Source organism: Homarus americanus, unplaced genomic scaffold, assembly GCF_018991925.1.
Source record: "Homarus americanus isolate GMGI-L3 unplaced genomic scaffold, GMGI_Hamer_2.0 scaffold16712, whole genome shotgun sequence".
Lineage (NCBI taxonomy): Eukaryota > Metazoa > Arthropoda > Malacostraca > Decapoda > Nephropidae > Homarus > Homarus americanus.
This window is the reverse complement of record NW_024757794.1, coordinates 497,505-518,161: the sequence shown is the minus strand read 5'-3', so window position 1 is coordinate 518,161 and position 20,657 is coordinate 497,505. Positions and strand designations below refer to the sequence as shown.

Below are 20,657 nucleotides of genomic sequence, written 5' to 3'. Positions count from 1 at the left end.
TTATAGTTAATTATCTCTCTGGTTGGTGACGTGGGTAGTAATAGTTAATTATCTCTCTGGTTGGTGACGTGGGTAGTTATAGTTAATTATCTCTATGGTTGGTGACGTGGGAGTTATAGTTAATTATCTCTCTGGTTGGCTGCCCACTTAGTTCTCCTGATACTAGAGATTATCGCCCTCACCTCTCACGTTTACATGTGGGTGTTGGGGGAGAGGTCGGGGTGTTGGGGGAGAAGGTCGGGGTGTTGGGGGAGAAAGGTCGGGGTGTTGGGGGAGAAGGTCGGGGTGTTGGGGAGAAGGTCGGGGTGTTGGGGGAGAAGGTCAGGGGTGTTGGGGGAGAAGGTCGGGGTGTTGGGGAGAAGGTCAGGGGTGTTGGGGAGAAAGGTCGGGGTGTTGGGGGAGAAGGTCGGGGGTGTTGGGGAGAAAGGTCGGGGTGTTGGGGAGAAGGTCAGGGTGTTGGGGGAGAAGGTCGGGGTGTTGGGGAGAAAGGTCGGGGTGTTGGGGAGAAAGGTCGGGGTGTTGGGGAGAAGGTCGGGGTGTTGGGGAGAAGGTCAGGGTGTTGGGGGAAAGGTCGGGGTGTTGTGGGAGAAGGTCGGGTGTTGGGGGAGAAGGTCAGGGGTGTTGGGGAGAAGGTCAGGGGTGTTGGGGGAGAAGGTCAGGGGTGTTGGGGAGAAGGTCGGGGTGTTGGGGAGAAAGGTCAGGGGTGTTGGGGAGAAGGTCAGGGTGTGCTGGGGAGAAAGGTCGGGGTGTTGGGGAGAAAGGTCAGTGTTGGGGAGAAGGTCAGGGGTTGGGGGAGAAGGTCGGGGTGTTGGGGAGAAGGTCGGGGTGTTGGGGAGAGGTCGGGGTGTTGGGGGAGAAGGTCGGGGTGTTGGGGAGAAAGGTCGGGGGTGTTGGGGAGAAGGTCAGGGGTGTTGGGGGAGAAGGTCGGGGTGTTGGGGGAGAAGGTCGGGGTGTTGGGGAAAGGTCGGGGTGTTGGGGGAGAAGGTCAGGGTGGGGAGAAAGGTCGGGGTGTTGGGGGGAGAAGGTCGAGTGTTGGGGAAGGTCGGGGTGTTGGGGAAGGAAGGAATTTCTACTTGTCTAGGGGAGGAAGGGATGGGGGAGGACGACTGGGGAGGGATGGTGGTGTTCTCAGTGGTGGGTAGGGAGAGGTGGGGGATGAAGGATGGACGTGATCAGCTGTCAACACCCTCCCCTACTCCCCTCCCTTCTTATTAGACTTCCGGAACCAGAATGGGGAGGAGGAGTGGCGACACACACGTCACCTACCCCTACTGCAGCTTGATAAACAGGTGGCTCCTCCTGTCTGACTGATTGATTTTAACACCTACTGCCCTCTCTCTCTCTCTCTCTCCCCGCCTCCTACCCCTCTCTCTACCCCGCCCTCCTCACCTCCCTACCCTCCTCACCCCTACCCCCCGCCCAGAGGTCAGTGGTGTAGATAAACAATGGCAGCGATACTGACCCAAGATGACTCCGGAACAACCTTGTTGACACTTCCTTCCTTGACCCGTGTTATGTGATCCCCCTACTGTGACCTGACCTCTTCACCCCTCCGTCTTTCATTCCTCCCCTCCCACAGGACGGAAGGAGAGAGAGGGGGGCGGCGGGCGTGTTGTAGTATTGCATAAAAAATTGAGTCACTGGATATTGACTGATACCACATAATTAATATTTTTGTAATACCTACTTTATATTCCTACTTTTATTGTACCACTAAAACCATTATGTTATATATTGTCATGTAGATAGATAAACATTACCATTACAATAATTATATGTTTGCCGACATAACTAAGCAGACACTAAAGAAATAATATGAACTCTCTTCAAACAAGTATCTCGGATAGCCTAGTGCCATCTCCTCTTAACTTGCCGTCGCTCACACAATTCATTTCCAATATCAAAAAGAATTAGTATGACGTAGTATGAATCAGACATGACATTATATTTCCTGATTTTATATAGTAAGGACTAGCAGGCTTGATAATGATAATACCACACATACCTGCATCCTGATAATGGGTTGGCCATGGATACTGTGGTCGACCCTTTAAACTGCACTTAGTTTCTTCTGTACTCAAGTCTGTAATTACTTTGAAGTGGAGAGAGCACACAGGCGTTTATTTTATCAGAGCGCTGTGTAGGAGTGTTCATTTGTTCTTCAATTGGTGAAGCAAGTGAGGCGGCTGGCTGGTCAAATAAGACCTTGAATAATATAATAATACTAAAAAAAATTAAGTGACGAATAAACAGAAAATATCACCGTTTATGTGTTATATTTTAAATTATTATTGTTTCATGATTTATGTCAAATTTTACTTGAGATTATATGAAGCTCATTTAAACAAAGATCCAGCCAAGCCCCTGACAGTAGTTCAATTCTCTTAACACGAGGTAATGAGGACTACACATTATCCTTAAGTGTTTCTCAGTGTATTAAGTGTTTGTAAGTGTCGTGAAGTGTTTAAAGTGTCGTAAAATAAATATAAATAAATACACTAATTCGGCTTATAGCCAAACAAACAGCCGGTGAGACGAAGCGGCTGGTGTGTGAAGATGGTGCTGCAGGCTACTGGATGGTTCTCTCATATACGGTGTAATTATGAGAACAAAATTATATACTGGTACGATGTTTTGAGAATCTAGTGCATAAGCTTATCTTTGATTGTGCTGTATCATTGTAATTTTTTAATAAGTATTATCATGAACCAAATATACTTTGATTTTCTAATAAACAATTTGTTGGTTATTTAGTATACAGTAAATCTTGACATAGTATACAGTACCTTATGTACTTTTCAAATATTGATTGAAAGCCAACTCATTAATGAAAGTCACAGATAATCTAAACATTTTATTTATCCAAGATAATATAAATTACATTAAGATGTCCTTCAGACACCTTGACCAACCTCTCTTATCACTTTTTAAATACAATTGTCAGTTGTCCCAAGACCACATGCCCAACAGTGTGATTGTCAGGTGATACAGATTAATGCAGGTAAAGAAAGCAAGACTGACCGTCGAACTGGTCATTGAGTACAGTACAGTACATAGGGTTAGTGTGTCCGGTGTTAAACTGTGGACGGAAAAGATTTATACTGTTCACCTACCAGTGCTACACACGTTAACAGGGAGATAGTAGGGATTACTATTCCTTGGAATATGATAATTATCAGCAAGACAGGAATACATGTTAACTATGGCTCAAATAAATTATAGGATACTGCACTATTGACCAAGAACAATACATGGACCCTTTCCCTATGAAATAATAAGATTCAAATGCTTAGACTTGAAGAGACTAACCCCAAAATAATATTAAACAAAAAACAGTAGATGAAGCTTTGAATCCAGTGGTTTGTTAAGCATCTGTTGATATTGGTTTTGGATGGTCAGAACACCAAATACATTTTAGGAATGAACATCACAGAAGAGCTAATGTGTTCAGTCCTGTCTTCATTTGTATGTTTTTATAAAGCTCATTATTAAGACTGGCTACAAACATTAGGTTTTATATTAAAGAGAGTTCAGATGATCAAGTTGGAACAATCTAACAGCTCAGGAAGAGTAGAGAGCTTGAAGAAACATTAACAACAGAAGGTGAATAATGATATTGATGTTAACATCAAGTCTTACCAGCAAGTCTCCACCAGAGCACGAGACAGACAGACAGAAAGACAAAGAAACTCAATGGTAATAATTTCTATGGAGAAAAATAAATAAATTAAAATAAGTTGTTCAGCATTCAAATACATATTTATTTGGTGCTGGTATTCTACAGTGTTTTATATCAACTGTTAGGCAGGAAAGGCTGGAGTGAGCTACACATTACAGAGTGCCATTTTATCCTTAGAAATACTGTACAGGTTTAGGATTCATTCTGTACTGGGTGTGTTTAGTGTCCCTACTTATTGTACAGTATAACCATTTCCTGCAATTTTTTACACTTGTTTTGCAACACTCCCTCCTTTTGTCCCCATATTTCTCCTGCTCTTCATTTGATCCAAAATTTCTATATAATTTTCCTCTTGGTATATTAATGGATGAATGAATATCTTGAAAGTTTATTGAGGAAGGGGAACACAAGTCAGAGAGAGAGAGAAAGCATGGCAGTGAATGAAGGGAAACTGTGCATAACTCTTGATCCCAGACACCAAAGTGCCACCCAGGCTTGTAAGAGTGAAGAGAATATCATAAAAATGCTATGTTTGCTGTACACCCAAATTAAAGTTTTCCTACAAAATTCTACAGTATTTCATTAAGCTATATATAACGTTTTGATAAAAGTTTATCTGCCTAACTCGAGTTACACATATTTGTACACTAATTGCATCCAAAATATTGTCTGTTGAGAGATTTTCTGCCTAACAGTGAGTCCACTACAGAACAGTATTGTACTCTCAAGACATAAAACTTTGGTCCATAGAAAATTATGACTCTGACCAAGTGTCTGGCAGGCTGACTCACAGGGAATGGGCTGGACAGATTAAAAAAAAATTCAGTTAAAGCCAAATTTGCTGTCAAATTATGAAAGTTCAAGAATGTTAAAAAAGGTGTCCATAAATTATCTGACTGATGTTAAAACTTAAGAGCTTAAAAAATCTATAAGAAAGAACACACCAGTTATATTATTACTTGGCAAAAACCTCATCAGTTTTTTCTTATCTCGGTAAACTTCCTCTTGTGCATCCTGTCCTATCTATAATGCTTTGAGGTTATTAAGTTTTACAGATAAATCATGGACACTCTGTATAATATAACCTTTAAACCCAAACTACATTAAAATTGGACATTGGGATAACAGTTCCCATAAAGGGGTAAGGCTGGTGAAGTCATTTCTGGAACTGCTCGTTGATATCCCACACATGATAGCACAGTACGGAAGTATTTTGTCCTCATACAGTAAAATGTTTCTTGATATTAACATGACAGATGCTGCCTGCCAAACATTATTAATACAGTATAAAATATGTATTATTATTGAAATTATAGTCAATATCAATAAAATTAGTAGTTATAATAATAATAATAATAATAGTAATACAGTAATAGTATTAATAATAATAATAATACCCTGTAATAATAATAATAACTTAAATAATAATAGTAATAATTAATCAGTGGTATAAGAGAAGCTGCACATGACTGACAGCCATTGATGACCTTCACAAACACTGCCTCAGTATATGTAAGGGAAAAGTCCACTCTACTTGGAAACAGAGGATAATAGTGAAGGTAGACAGTACAGTATTTGGCACAATAACCTGGCATATGAAAAACAAAAAATATAAAAAGCTATTAAATGAATTGTTGTAACAGTAATTGATCAAGTAATGGAACTGATGAAATATAAAAGAAGAGGCAGAGCTCAAGGTGCAAAGTTTATTCTTACTTTTGAAAAATGTCACTTGAAAAACAATCAAATAAATTATCCGACTCATTATAAAATTTAATAACCTTAAAAACATTATAGACAGAACACTTTTACTTTTATCCTCTTCACCACTGATCAACTCGTTAGCCACTTGGGTGGTTGGTCACGTCTCTGTTACACACTGTTGGCAAGTGCTGGGCATGCACTGGCTCCTGAATGTACCTGAACCTGCTCCAGCATTGATCAAGTCTGGTCTTGTATGAGCTCACACTTGGTGCTGTCACAACACTGTCGGGCAGATTGTTCCAAGTCACTGGTTTTATTATACAATACAGTACAGTACTAGAATCATCCTTGTCTCAGTAGATCTCCACCTGTGCACTATCTACAGTACAGTATTATTTTGTTGAGGTTATTAAGTTTTATAATGAGTCACATAATTTATGGACACCCTGTACAGTATATTAATATATTCCACTGGCAATGTTCTTATACATAGTGTAGAGGTGACCACCAAAGCTAACAGAATAATGGTCATAAAGGTTTAATTCAAAAAGAAATATTACACCAACATTTGTCAAACATTAAAAACTCACAAAGGAAAATCAATAATGGTAAAACTAATGATCGGTAGAGCTTGCCCGGGGAGGTTAAGCCTATCATCAACACTCATATATTATACAAATGGGTATCTTAAAAATAGTCTTGAAAAATCAGCTTGTGACAGATGTTAAACAATTAAATCGAATTAACTTGACACACAAAATACGAGCTGGAGTTTTATGAAGAGATAACATCAGCATTCCAATAAATATCTAGAAAAATGGTCTATATAGGAGTAACCTATGAATAGTAATAAAAAGGCAATGATACGTTTACTATGACCTACACAACCTGATATGAAACTGTCACAGAGGTATAACAGTACAGTATAATCATCATAGTAACATACATTATTGTCACCACAAAACTGTACACTAAAACCAGACTTATATATTTCCTCAGTCATACATCTCTCTCTAAGTTATTTCAGATCATCTTAAGTCTACTCAAGTCTCTACCATGTGATTGTTTTTGTCAGAGTTGAAGACATAAAACTTGTTTGGTCTCTCATCACTTCAATACAACTGAGAGTTTGCGGAGAGAACTAACCATCGCATACAGACAGACATCCTTACTTGGTCCCCCTGTCGTGTTGTTCCCAATGCGTTATTATTTTACAGGCTCTACCACAACCTACAGATACTTGTGTTGCAGATACTGTATGTCTCTTCTTCTTTAGATATATGTGAATGACTTAGGTTTTGATGACACGTTGATGTGGTTATCATCACACCATCATTAACCAACCATACACTGCCTTCTCTTGGAAGTTCATACCCGAGGACATTCCTCACTTCTCTGCCAACTACAACAACATCATTGCCAAGGTTCCCAAACTTATTATAAGTTTACTCAGTAATTCTATGTGGGTTAAAGTGTTCATGTTTTCTTAGGTTCATCCACAGGTATTTGCCATATATTGAAAAAAGTCTTCTTCAATTTCAAAGTCCATATAACTGGACTAAGAATGTACAGTACCAAAAACTCCTCATTTCAGCTCATTTCTTACATGTTCAAATCTACGGAATAAAGCTCGACTTAAAATCAAAGCAACTGAAACATGGTAAGGTAACCCACTAGTGCTTAGATAAATGCAGTCAAGTTTCAACAACAGCCATTATCTTGTTACACTAAAGGACGTCCACGCGGGATTTGGAAGAACCATGAAAGTACTGCGTATCTAAATTAAATCATCGCATTTAAAAAGAATACGGAGATTACTACTTGCACCTAACAAGACTTTCCGTAGTACTACATTTCTGAAGTAGACCACTACTGTACATATAACAACTACTTAGAGGATACACAGTGAGTTAGTCACTTGGAGGAGGATTGTACTGCCCACTTGTAAGAAATTTACAATTCTCTGAGGCTTCTTGTGAACACAGTGTTGTGATAAGTCTGCTAGGCACATACTATATGAACAATGTTTATATGGCGTAGCTTCCATAATGTCATTGCAAGGTGAAGGGGAACACCAGCCACAGTAATCTGGAATTTCATTTTTAAATGTATCGTTACCACAGAATGGAAATGCCCGACATTTTTTATTCCAAGAGTGAATGTTTGTCTCATGTACCTTCCAGAAAGATATCATTGTGCGATGTAGGAATGGTGAATTGCCCAGCACAGCTGACTGCCTTGGGAGGTGCTGTATTACCTAACCCTTAACCAGCAGCTAAAAGTTCCTTACTTCGTTTTCATATACTGTACATATTAAAGGAACGTAAGGAAATGGGACATTCACTGATGATGGCGGCTGTCCTTGTAGCTAACTTCTGCTGATGATGGCTACTGTTTACGGGTTAATGTTAAAAGCCTCATCAGATGTTGGAGGACTCGGTACTGATGGTGGACTTGAAGCGTCTCAGCTCCTCCTTGATGGCCTTGATGAGAGGGACGGCAGGGTCTGAAGAGCGCAGGCCTGTGTCTGGGTCCAAAGGTTCCTCTGATCCTCCATATGCACCTGGAAAGTTAATCTTCTATCAGCAAGTTATATATGTTATGGAGAGAACAAAGGGACTAACACTTGCCACACTCTGGTCCAAAGGATATTTTGCTCAATAGATTCAAGTCAACAAAGCCATCAGATCCTTTATTTTCAGCAGTGATTCAGTGATACTCAGCCTGATCCCACAAGACAAGAATAGACCAGGAACAACACCAATGATGAACAAATAAAATAAAATGAGTTAATAAGAACTTAATGCAACAACAATGATTCTTGGGGGTGTTCGAAGATCCATATCATTATCAAGATAAGCCACAGTTTATAATGAGGCTCCTGGCAGTCTACTAGCTAAGTCACCCAGGCAGCTCTTGATATTTTGGGGGTTAAAAATGTATTCAATGGTCAAGGTAGTTTAGTACGACTTTCTTACCATCTGTTCGATCTGGTGAAGGTGGATGGTTGACCGGGGTGATGCTTCGTGCACTTCGACCACTGCCTGGACGACCGCTGCCAGGTCTTCCGCTGCTAGGTCGAGCACTACCAGGTCTAGCACTACCGGGTCTTCCACTACCAGGTCGAGCACTACCAGGTCTTCCACCATATCGACCAGCACCATCTCCCCATGCAGATTTAGGTGATGTGTTACTGTCCTCCAGTGGTACTACACCCACCACCTGCAACATACAGCTTGGTGTTATTGTAAGATATAGCAGCAGAATCTTGCAGCTACATATTCCTTGTTTCTCCATCCATGGCCTTTACTACTATCCACCTTTTATCTTTACTCCTCTCTCTTTTTTGTTAAATCAAGAGTTAAAATATATAAACCTCAAAGGAAGAAGGTAATTAATGTTGGAGAGATGTTAGAAGACAAGAGTAGAAAGCAATAGGAGAGTGCCAGGATGAGTGAGGCGGGCATCCCCCAGCTCCAGGTATGAATACTTGATTGAGTAGTGCCTTCTGAGGTGTTTATAAAGTCATCCTTTGTCCACCTATAGTAAAAGCTAGGCAACTGCATGCATTCTAATAATCTCTGGGTAACTGAGGTGCCCTAGTGCAGGCGTGGCAGTCTTTTGAAGAGCATTACAAGGGATGGACCATCGAGGTGTCTGAACGCCCTTCTTACAATGGTGTGAAAACTGCAAGACTGGAACATAAAAATCTCTGTCTAGCTAATACTGTCTAGAGTGTTTACATAAATGCATCACACCTGGTTGTTCCTCCAAGCAGTGGTGGTGGAAGTGTGTACTGCAGCAGCTGACCAGGGACGTCCAGCACCATCACCACTATCCTCCCCCTCCACCGCCTCTTGAGTTGGGCCCCTGTGTTAGGTTAGGTTAGGTTAACATGGATAAGTCTAGTTAGTTCTGGATAAGTTAGGTTAGTTTAGTTAAGTTACATTTTGTTACTTAGAACAGATTAGGTAACAACACAATAGTTTATTATAAAGGAATGAAAATACCCGTAATGTTAGAAAGGAGCAAATTATTAACAGGTATAAGAGTACTTGATTAATGTTATGTTTAACTTGGGTTTATATTCATTTGTATTTATTCACTACATATCAGCTTACTAGCTGGTGGTGGGAGTTGGTCTGTTCTTTGATACTTTGTTACAACCTTCATTACCCAGTGTTAGAACATGAAAAAATCAGAGTACATTGAGAAAACCTGCAATGTCTGGTTGTGTTAAACTGGATAACATGTCTAATATCTTTTCTGGCCTGGGACTGAACCCAGGACACGGATGTGAGAAGTATGTGCATTAACAGATATAGTAGCTGGTTAAAGGCTTCATTAGGACACTGACTCCATCACTATGCACATCACTCTACTTTCTCTAACCTGTGGTGCACTGCTGCCGACCTTGATCGACCTGTCCTGGTTGGGGATGGGCTTGTGAGGGGGGTGACTTTATCCCCAGGGCGTTGGCCATTCAAGAGGGAGAAGGCATCATCTAGGAGGTCATGGAAGCGGCGACGGAGACGACCTATGTGAGGAGCACTGCTCCCCTCTGACCCAGCTGACTCTGACGGATGTGTTGACGAATCAGATGTCCGCCGAACTCTCTCCTGTAGATGTAATTGTTAGCGGGCTTGTGGGAGAGGTGTTAGTGCAGATGTGTTAGTACAAGAGAATATATTGTGGTGGAAAGGCTAGTAAAGAAAGGACCTGATGAGGAAGAACTTGTAGGGGGAGGGCTTGTTGGAGATAACTTCATAAAGAAAGGGGAAGGGCAACATATTATATGGCAGCTCATGATCATAGAGGGATTGGAGACTGGTAGTGTTAAGTTGCATATTGTTAATGAAGATGAAGATCATTTTCATCCACTGGCTACTAAACTGACCTCTCTCTCTCTCTCTCACCTCAATGCTCCCAGATGATTCATTAGCCTCATTCTCCACATGGGCTTCCACCTGGGCATCCTTCATTTGGGGACGTAGTGGGGATGTGTGGCCTTGTCCTAGGGGTGGCAAGTCGGCTTCCTCCCGCGTGTAGTTTCTGGGAGGGATGGGAGGCGCCTCGGGGTCATAGTCATAAGCCTGGATCAGAGAAGGAGTACCTTGACCCAGCTTTATATGTGCCTGTTTATGAAGTCTTGGTGGTGGCAGGAACCTAGGAAGGGACGTCCCTGGGATGAAAGGTGAATATTGAGCCTTGCCAAAGCCCTTGGGAGGTGGGAGGAGCGGTGGAGGCAAGAAGATGGAGCCCTTGTCCTTGTGAGTGAACCTATCGGCACTCTGCTTCATGTTGGATATCAGTTGGTTAGTGAGGTCATATTGGAGGTCACTTGAGGTCAACTCTGAGTGTGTAGTGTCGTACTTGGAGTCGATGGAGTGAGAAGGTTGGTACTGGACGTTGACAGGGTTGGGGGAGCTGTACAGGGGTTCTTCTACTGACATTCCTTGCTTCTCCAGCCGGCGACCGTCTGTTACCTGTGTGACATCGTTAGAGATTCAGTAAAACTTATCAAGACCAATGAGACGAGAAGAGAATTAAGTACAGATTCTGCCAAACCACAATTAAATCCTAATGGCAATAACTGCAGGTAAAGCTGTTAGTACATGATGATTACAGAACAAGTGTGACATCTTGTGATACATCCACATACCAAGTATCACCATAATCCATCTCTAATTGTTTCATTAACCGTGTCTTTACAACTCTCAGAGGCAGACAATCCCAGGCTCTCTTCCTGGTGTGAGAGAGGACAACCAGAATATGTATCCTCTGGTATATGTGTGTACAAAAAGTTATCATTAGTTGATTGCTTCTCACCTCCTCTGTGATGTTATAATCTTCATCTTTAGAAAAGTCACCCCCTGATTTCTTGTCGTCTTCCTCCTCCTGGCTGTGGTGGCGTCCCAGTGATGGACCTGTGAGTCACAATTTTGTCGTTATGATAAACACTCAAACTCAGTAAAGGCAGTTATGTCTTACAAGAGAAAAACTTTCCAAATGGACAAACTGGTTGTGTGAATACTGAAGAACATGTAAAGAACAATGATCAGTGGTCCTGACCTCTGACATACTGACCAGAAAATCAATGGATATATTTTTTGAGTGTTGAAAAAAATTGAGGTGACATAAAACTCACTAAACAAGTACTGTACATGAAGCATCTAATACTCAACATGATCCGTGTGACATGAAAGCTGTGTCATACATCGCTCCAAGCAAGAGTCAAGTGGTCGGATGAAATTAAGAAGTTTAATGGGCAGGAAGTGCTTGAGACAAAATAATGGAGGCTGGTGATGATGATGATGATGAGGTAGATGATGGTGGTGGTGGTGATGATGATGATGATGATGATGATGAAGGTGATGACCAAAGATGAAACACTGATAGGCTTTAATGTAACTTGATAAATAGAGGCTGAAGATGACAATGATGACATCACAAGTGTTCATTAATCATCCACAGTATAACAGTTGAGTAAACCTGTCAACACAAGACCTTGTTTGGGTCTGCTGATGAGGCTGTCATGTGACCCAGTAGGAGAGGAAGAACACGGGTCATCATCCAGGTCACGGGAGGTCGAAGGTAGCGGCACTGCTTCTAGCTGGGAGAGAACCAGGTCATGTAAGGTCACACCACCACAAATACAATAAACCAACAACAAAAAACACTTATAAAATAAAACTATCATTTTATTCCTCTTTAAACTGCTTATCATTATATTTCTATAACTTATCAGCTTACTTGTCATTTGGACAGTTGGTTTATTCTTTACTACTTATGTTATGAATGGTATTGTCTAGTGTTGGTACAGGAGGTCACCACTAGAGTACTCGGAGAAAACCTGTCGTGTTTGGTAAGGTCACACTGGATAACACCCTTCTCATATCTGTCCCAGGCTGGAGATCGAACCCAGGACATAATAGTGAGAGGCAGGAACATCTATTTTTCTTCAAATGTCTAATTCTCTTTCTTTTAACCCACCCTATTCTCTTCTAGTTCCTTTATTTTTTTTAACTTGTACAAACAGGGAGTGGAGGAACATATAAATCACGAACTACTGTACCTAATGTTCCCCCTCCTCAGAATTCAGCGGTACACAGGCCTCTAGACCCACCTTCTCGTCCCTGGGGGTGAAGCCCATGTTGATGTGACCGGTGTAGGCATTGGTGCTCAGCTGACTCCTCGGTGATGCTGCCTGTGGGTGATGACGTGGGGAATTATTTGAGGGAGGCAGAAAATATACGAGTACTGTATATCATAACTCTCTCTCTCTCACTCTCTCTCTCTCACTCTCACTCTCTCTCTATGACAGTTATAGATTACGTACTTCATAATTCACAAGGAAAAAGGACAATATTTGACTTTAATACAATAAGGTGGATGAACTCAAAATCACGTAAGAAACAATTGACTGTGTTCAATAAGATGCTGTCAACAGTGAATGCAACATGTCCCCTAAAAACAGCTGAAGTAATTAATCGCTGAAATTAAAACTTTCATCAACTCGTAACTTCAGCAAAGTACATTAAGCAACTTGGTGTGTGTGTGTGAGTGCGCGCTAGATACACCATAAATCCCTTGACTAACCTCAGAGTCCGGTCGTAGTTCTTCTCTAGTGTTCTTGTGTCTTTTGTAGAGGAAGGCACTGAGCCAGATGAGGAACACGAGCAGCATCACCGTCCCCACCACACCCCCTATGATCCCATACACCAGAGTCCCCTGCCTCTGTGGCGGCGATGGACCACGTAGATACTCTGTAAATTGAGGTGTGATGAGCTGACACATATCAGTTGCTTTACCCTTTGAAAAACGAAGAAGTATTTCCTTAAATAAGATGAACCAGTACTTTTAAATCAATGTGGTCGAGAGGTTACATCATATTAATCAAATGGTTAAATTATCATGACCACAGGTTAAATCATCATGAAGGAGAATGTTGTAGATGTTAACACTAACCTTCAGCTTTAATCTTGACCACCTGGTCCATCATTATGGCCATCTCCATGTCGTTCACTTCGGACATGTAGACGACAGCTTCCGTCGCCAGTATAGGTTCCTCGCCATCAAACACGGTGTATACCAGCTCCGTTAGGTCTGTGGTGTTGTCGTAGGTTACGTTTTGGAGGCGCACCTTCACCTGATTGGCTGCAGTACGCCTCCTGCGTGCCTGTGATGTATAAAGTGACTGCATTCGTTCAGGTGACTTTGGTTTATGTTTAACATAACCTTCAAGCCAACGTTTTCGTCTTGCGGTGCGAGTGTGTGGGTTGTAAGAAGGTGTGATCACGTGTAGTGTTTTCTGGTTTATATTTCTCACTGGCTTTTCATCTTTCACTGCCACAGTGTGGATAGGGACTAATATTCTCCTTCTCAGGAGTCCCGGGGCAGTCCTGAACCTTTTAGGAGGCTCGGCGTGAGCGTTGACGTCTGCTAAAAGTGTCCTCACGGGTCGTGTGTGTTTACTGGCAGGTGAGTCCGTCACATCTCTCTTCCCCCTGGCGATGATTATGGTGTAATTCTCAAACAGGTCACTCATTGTGGTCACGCTGGGTGACTCAGTAGAGGCAAAAGCCATATCAATCTTAGTGTTATAAAGCAAATCAACATCTTTTCTTTGTTGCGCTTTGTACAGTCTGGCAAATTTGCGCTCATAGGCCAGTCTATAGACCCCACTTAGATCGGACTCTACCTTGGCCCAGTACAGCTGAGAGGAGTTGTCTTGTGGAGGTGGCCCCTCCAGCACTGTCCGGACCCAGTACTTCTGATCAAGTGGAACTGTAGCTCTGTTGCTGGGACTGGGTGAACTGAACTGAGGTCCTGTAATATGTTCCGTCATCCGGGGAGTTGCTGGTATGGTTCCTGCAGGAGAAGTTAAAGAACTCTTCTCAGTAGTGGTAGACAGACTGACGGACTTTATTGTGGTGTGGATGACAGGCAGCGTTGTGGTGCTGGGCGTGGAGATCATCCCGGGCTCCCTGGAGCTGGTAAAGGACACAGTGATGGAGACTGGGGCTGTGGCTGTCGTGGAAGCTATAGGAACACTTGTGTGGGTCAACACTGTCAACTCTTCATCTGTGGAGGAAGGTTGTGATGGTGTAGTTCCTTCCCATGATGGTGTAGAGGACTCGTGTACATCTAGTTGTTGGTCTGTGTATATGACCGAGCTAATAGTCTCAGGAACCTCAGTGGGAGTTTCCTGTGATGACTCTAGTGGTGGAGGAGAGTCACTGGTGAACACTTCTGAAGTTGGTGAGTCAGAAGTAAAAGTTTCATAGATGAAGACGCCCTCCCAAACTGTGGTATTATCGCCCTCTTGTATGACCTCATCACCTGTAGGTATGGGGTCCACTGCTTCAACACTCCCCGTCGTGGACATGAACTCAGGGACAGAAGGTGTGACTATCTCTTCATCAGGAGGGGCCATAGTGGTGTAGTCCTGAGCCGAGACAGTAGTGGGTGGCAGAGGGTGAACACTGATCACTAAACCTCCGTCACCACCACTGGTATCTTGGACTGGTGGTAAAGTTTCACTTTCTGTTATGTTAAACACCAGACCAGTTTCCTGGTCCACCGATTCAGAATAAACAAACATAGGGACTGTCAAGGTTACGTTACCATCATCCGCTGTGTTACCATCATCCGCAGCGTTGCCATCATCCGCTGTGTTACCATCATCCGCTGTGTTACCATCATCCGCAGCGTTGCCATCATCCGCTGTGTTACCATCATCCATTGTGTTACCATCATCCGCTGTGTTACCATCATCCGCTGTGTTACCATCATCCGCTGTGTTACCATCATCCGCTGTGTTACCATCATCCGCTGTGTTACCATCATCCGCTGTGTTACCATCATCCGCAGCGTTGCCATCATCCGCTGTGTTACCATCATCCATTGTGTTACCATCATCCGCTGTGTTACCATCATCCGCTGTGTTACCATCATCCGCTGTGTTACCATCATCCGCTGTGTTACCATCATCCGCTGTGTTACCATCATCCGCTGTGTTACCATCATCCATTGTGTCGGTTCCCCACAAGATGGATTCATTGCGGTCAGATGGCGGCGTTGTCAAATCAAACAACTCTATCTCATGAAAGATGGTAGTGTTCCTCTCAAACATTGGCCGGAAGGTGTCTGGAGGAGGAGGAGGGTGGTCCAGTCCTGTGGGGGAAGGAGTAAATAGACCTGAAGGGGTGGTGATAGGGACGACTTCGTCAGGTGAATCCTGAGTGTGATCATCTACAGCATCAGGAGAACCTTCTACACAAGGGCGAGTCTCTGTTTCGTCAGGCACGTCATTATTGGTGCTTTCTGTAGCAACGCCTCCTCTTGTTGCCTCAGTATCAGGAAAACTAGGAACTGTGATATCTACACTGGGTAAGGGGCGTCTCTCCTCCTGATGGTGGTGGGTGTTATGGTCCTCTGCCACTGTGGTAACTGAGACGTCCTCTTCAGTGGTAGTTCCTGGCGATCCCACTGGCACAACGACGTCGGGCGTGACACCGCCAGGACTAGAGAATGGTGTCACCGTCTCAGGGGTTGGATACTCTTCATTACTCAAAGTCTCGGGGGCAGCAGTAAGTATTGTGGGGTCCGGTAACTCAGGAGTGCCCTGTACTACTCCGCCTTCAGGGACAGGTGTGACTATCTCTTCATCAGGAGGGGCCATAGTGGTGTAGTCCTGAGCCGAGACAGTAGTGGGTGGCAGAGGGTGAACACTGATCACTAAACCTCCGTCACCACCACTGGTATCTTGGACTGGTGGTAAAGATTCACTTTCTGTTATGTTAAACACCAGACCAGTTTCCTGGTCCACCGATTCAGAATAAACAAACATAGGGACTGTCAAGGTTACGTTACCATCATCCGCTGTGTTACCATCATCCGCTGTGTTACCATCATCCGCAGCGTTGCCATCATCCGCAGTGTTACCATCATCCGCAGCGTTGCCATCATCCGCTGTGTTACCATCATCCGCAGCGTTGCCATCATCCGCAGTGTTACCATCATCCGCTGTGTTACCAACATCCGCTGTGTTACCATCATCCGCTGTCTTGCCATCATCCGCAGCGTTGCCATCATCATCCGCAGCGTTGCCATCATCCGCTGTTGCCATCATCGCAGTGTTGCCATCATCCGCATGCCATCATCCGCTGTGTTACCAACATCCGCTGTGTTACCATCATCCGCTGTGTTACCATCATCCGCCGTGTTACCATCATCCGCAGTGTTACCATATCATCCAGCTACCATCATCCGCTGTGTTACCATCATCGCTGTGTTACCATCATGTGTTACCATCATCCGCTGTGTTACCATCATCCGCAGCGTTGCCATCATCCGCTGTGTTACCATCATCCGCTGTGTTACCATCATCCGCAGCGTTGCCATCATCCGCTGTGTTACCATCATCCATTGTGTTACCATCATCCGCTGTGTTACCATCATCCGCTGTGTTACCATCATCCGCTGTGTTACCATCATCCGCTGTGTTACCATCATCCGCTGTGTTACCATCATCCGCTGTGTTACCATCATCCATTGTGTCGGTTCCCCACAAGATGGATTCATTGCGGTCAGATGGCGGCGTTGTCAAATCAAACAACTCTATCTCATGAAAGATGGTAGTGTTCCTCTCAAACATTGGCCGGAAGGTGTCTGGAGGAGGAGGAGGGTGGTCCAGTCCTGTGGGGGAAGGAGTAAATAGACCTGAAGGGGTGGTGATAGGGACGACTTCGTCAGGTGAATCCTGAGTGTGATCATCTACAGCATCAGGAGAACCTTCTACACAAGGGCGAGTCTCTGTTTCGTCAGGCACGTCATTATTGGTGCTTTCTGTAGCAACGCCTCCTCTTGTTGCCTCAGTATCAGGAAAACTAGGAACTGTGATATCTACACTGGGTAAGGGGCGTCTCTCCTCCTGATGGTGGTGGGTGTTATGGTCCTCTGCCACTGTGGTAACTGAGACGTCCTCTTCAGTGGTAGTTCCTGGCGATCCCACTGGCACAACGACGTCGGGCGTGACACCGCCAGGACTAGAGAATGGTGTCACCGTCTCAGGGGTTGGATACTCTTCATTACTCAAAGTCTCGGGGGCAGCAGTAAGTATTGTGGGGTCCGGTAACTCAGGAGTGCCCTGTACTACTCCACCTTCAGGGTGCTCTCCTCTAGTCCCTCCTCCAGGCGTTGCAGTAGGTGTAATGTGGATGAATGTGTCAGTAGAGGAAGATAGTGATGGCTGGGTGTTGATGGTTGTCTCTCCTGCTGCTGGGGGTAGTTTTGTAGTGACTGTCAGTCCTGGAAGATGTGTCGAGGAGATGATAGGCGTGGCGTATGGGTTGACGATGGTGGCAGACGGTCCAGGGTATTCAATGGAGGGACGGACGAGGTCTGTAGCATCGTAGACAGCCTCCGAGGGGTGGGTGGTGGTGAGCGTAGGGGGAGGTGTGGTGATTGTCCGGGTCACTGTTACGTAGTTAGTCTCCTTACTTTCATTTTTCTCTCTCTTGTTCTTCTCCCTCGAGGTGGAGGAAGAGGAGGAGGTGCCTGGGAGTTGGTTTGTAGGACTGCCTGACTGAGGGTAGTCACTCTGGGGTCGTGACTGAGGGTGGTCACTCTGGGGTCGTGCCAGCAAGTTGGTCTGGTTAATACAGTTGTTGTCGTTGTTAGATGTGGTACTGGTGGAGTCGTGGCTTGATCCATCCCCCAGCTCCTTGCCTCCTGAGTTCCGGTTGGGGTTGGTGCCGCTGGAGGTGAAATCATCTGGAGGAGACTTGGCAGACAAGTACCTGGTGGAGAGGGTGGTGAGGCTGGGCTGAACTACGGTAGTGTACACGGTGGTGGTGAGGAAGACGGTAGTGGTGATCACGTCGCCTTTTATCCACGAGGTGTCCCGAGGGCGGTGCTGCCATTCCTCCGTCGGTCCATCTCCTATAACACAACCACAACCATCAATAATAACACAACCATTAATAACAACAACTGAGAGTATGTGTTTACATCAGAGGTTCAGTGGTGTAGTGTGCGCCAGTTAACTGATTGATATGTGAATCCAGACTGTAGATACGGGTATATACAGTCGTTTATTGTATCAATTCACCCCTTATCAGGTCACTAGCCATTCGGGGGGTTAGTCTGTAAACCTGTCATGTTTGGTAGTGTTAAACCGGGTAACCAACACACTCTCCCGGGCCAGTAACTGAACCCAGGACACAGTGGGTGAGGAGTGACAACATCAGTTCACTGTGTCTTTATTATCTTACCAGAAGGCATCCAGAGAAGGAAGTCCTCAAGGCTGTACTCTCTCTTGAACCTGACCATACCACCACTACCCTCCTGCTGGGTGTCCCTCCGCCAGATGCCGCCACCACCACTGCTGCCTTCTAGCGGGACACTCACCAACCCCATCACCTGGTGTGTTGAGGGCCCCACCATCACCACCACTGGGGTCGGTTCTATCACATCATCATCCTCCATCACTGTTGGAGAGAGAACAGCTACAGGTTGACACATACGAGAGAGAGAGAGAGAGAGAGAGAGAGAGAGAGAGAGAGAGAGAGAGCACTAAATGTCATAATTAAAGGTAGTTGTTGTGTTGGTGGCGTGTTCATTTAACGGACCATTATAACCAGCTGTACGATAATTACGTGTATTATTCTCGGTATTGTGTGGTGTGTGTGTGTGTGTGTGTGTGTGTGTGTGTGTGTGTGTGTGTGCGTGGGGGAGGATGGGAAGGGGAGTGGGACGAAGAAGCGGAAGTGAGAGGGTGGAAGGGGGAGGTGAGAAGGGAAGAAGAGGTGGGAGAGGAGGTGGGGAGGGGGGGAGGAGGGAGGTGGGAGGGAGGTTAACGATAAAATTTGGGTCAGTGAACGAATGTAAACAAGATCGTTCCTAGGAACCTACATGTCCTGTACCACTATCGCTACTACTACTACTACTACTACTACTACTATTACCACCACCACAAACCACATGTACTATCACTACACTACGACCACCACTGTCTCTACCACAATTACCACCACACAGGAATACCTTCTGTACTGGACAATGCCAAAACACTTTATTACTAAGAGTTAACCTGAGGATATCTTTAAACACACACACACACACACACACACACACAGGTACACACGTGTGGTGAGGCAGAAAGAGTACAGCGTAACCGCTAATTATCAGATCGATAAATGATACCTGAACTATGCCTGCTATCTAGACCCTGTCTCTCCCTCCCCCACCTGTCTCTCCCCTCCTCCCACTACCTGTCTCCCTTCCTCCCCAGCCCTCCTCCCACTACCTGTCTCTCCCCTCCTCTCACCTTCCTCCCCACTACCTGTCTCTCCCTCCTCCCCACTACCTGTCTCCCTTCCTCCCCACTACCTGTCTCTCCCTCCTCCCCACTACCTCCCTCTCCCTCCCCCCTACTCCCCACCTGTCTCTCCCCTCCTCCCCACTACCTGTCTCTCCTCTCTCTCTCCCCTCCTCCCCCACCTGTCTCCCCTCCCCCCCCACACCTGTCTCTCCCCTCCTCCCCCACTACCTGTCTCTCCCCTCCTCCCCATGCACCACCTGTCTCTCCCCTCTCCCCTCCCACGTCAACAGACAGGGGAGTGGTCCCTCGTGTTATCACCCTCCCCTTCGACCCTCACTGTCAACGTTCAGGTGTTGGAGCAGGTTTAGGTTAGGTTATATTAGGTTAAACACACACACACACACACACACACACACACACACATCAGTTTCTCCGACGAAAGGCTCAACAAGAGTGACATTTACGTGACGTTTCTCTATAACGTCACATTTCTCTGACGTCACTTTTTTCTATGACGTCACTTTTCTCTATGAGGTCACATTTCTCTGACGTCACTTTTCTCTATGACGTCACATTTCTCTGACGAAGCAAAAATAATAAAGGCATAGACAAGAAGCTAAAATTATAACAGACAGACAGACAGGAGCTAAAATTATAACACAGACAGACAGACAGGAAGCTAAAATTATAATACAGACAGACAGACACGATGGTTTATAGTGGCCGTATGAGGTGTGTGTTACGTTAGTGTTGGTCACACGCGTCACAACACGGCCCTCAACCAGTCTACTCTTGCTCACTAAATATTTCACGTCTTGGTGCCTCGCGTAAGTACTAAAGTGCGTTAGGTTAGGTTGGGTTAGGTTAAGTACTAAAGTGCGTTAGGTTAGGTTGGGTTAGGTTAAGTACTAAAGTGTGTTAGGTTAGGTTGGGTTAGGTTAAGTACTA

General features: G+C 44.6%; 1 protein-coding gene and 1 long non-coding RNA gene across 5 annotated transcripts in view; one reads left to right on the top strand and one right to left on the bottom strand.

Moving 5' to 3' along the window:
- Positions 1-2,841: 2,841 nt before the first annotated feature.
- LOC121857795 overlaps positions 2,842-20,657 on the bottom strand; it is a 31,033-nt gene continuing 13,217 nt past the window's right edge. For 2 of the 4 annotated variants that reach the window (XM_042354012.1, XM_042354014.1), the window contains exons 2-13: positions 18,661-18,876; positions 16,690-18,328; positions 13,352-15,399; positions 12,983-13,149; positions 12,510-12,590; positions 11,876-11,996; positions 11,213-11,310; positions 10,300-10,869; positions 9,776-10,002; positions 9,142-9,253; positions 8,362-8,605; positions 2,842-7,946 (exon numbers count right to left, since the gene is read on the bottom strand). In XM_042354012.1, the coding sequence (XP_042209946.1) occupies positions 7,804-7,946; positions 8,362-8,605; positions 9,142-9,253; positions 9,776-10,002; positions 10,300-10,869; positions 11,213-11,310; positions 11,876-11,996; positions 12,510-12,590; positions 12,983-13,149; positions 13,352-15,399; positions 16,690-18,328; positions 18,661-18,876 (5,666 nt within the window). In that variant the 3' untranslated portion in view covers positions 2,842-7,803. The remainder of the gene's footprint in view (positions 7,947-8,361; positions 8,606-9,141; positions 9,254-9,775; positions 10,003-10,299; positions 10,870-11,212; positions 11,311-11,875; positions 11,997-12,509; positions 12,591-12,982; positions 13,150-13,351; positions 15,400-16,689; positions 18,329-18,660; positions 18,877-20,657) is intronic. The other 2 variants (XR_006087273.1, XM_042354013.1) reach the window with 2 other exon arrangements.
- On the top strand, positions 4,021-18,961 carry LOC121857796. The gene is made up of 3 exons (XR_006087274.1): positions 4,021-4,089; positions 7,117-7,119; positions 18,932-18,961. It is a non-coding gene; the product is annotated as an uncharacterized LOC121857796 (long non-coding RNA).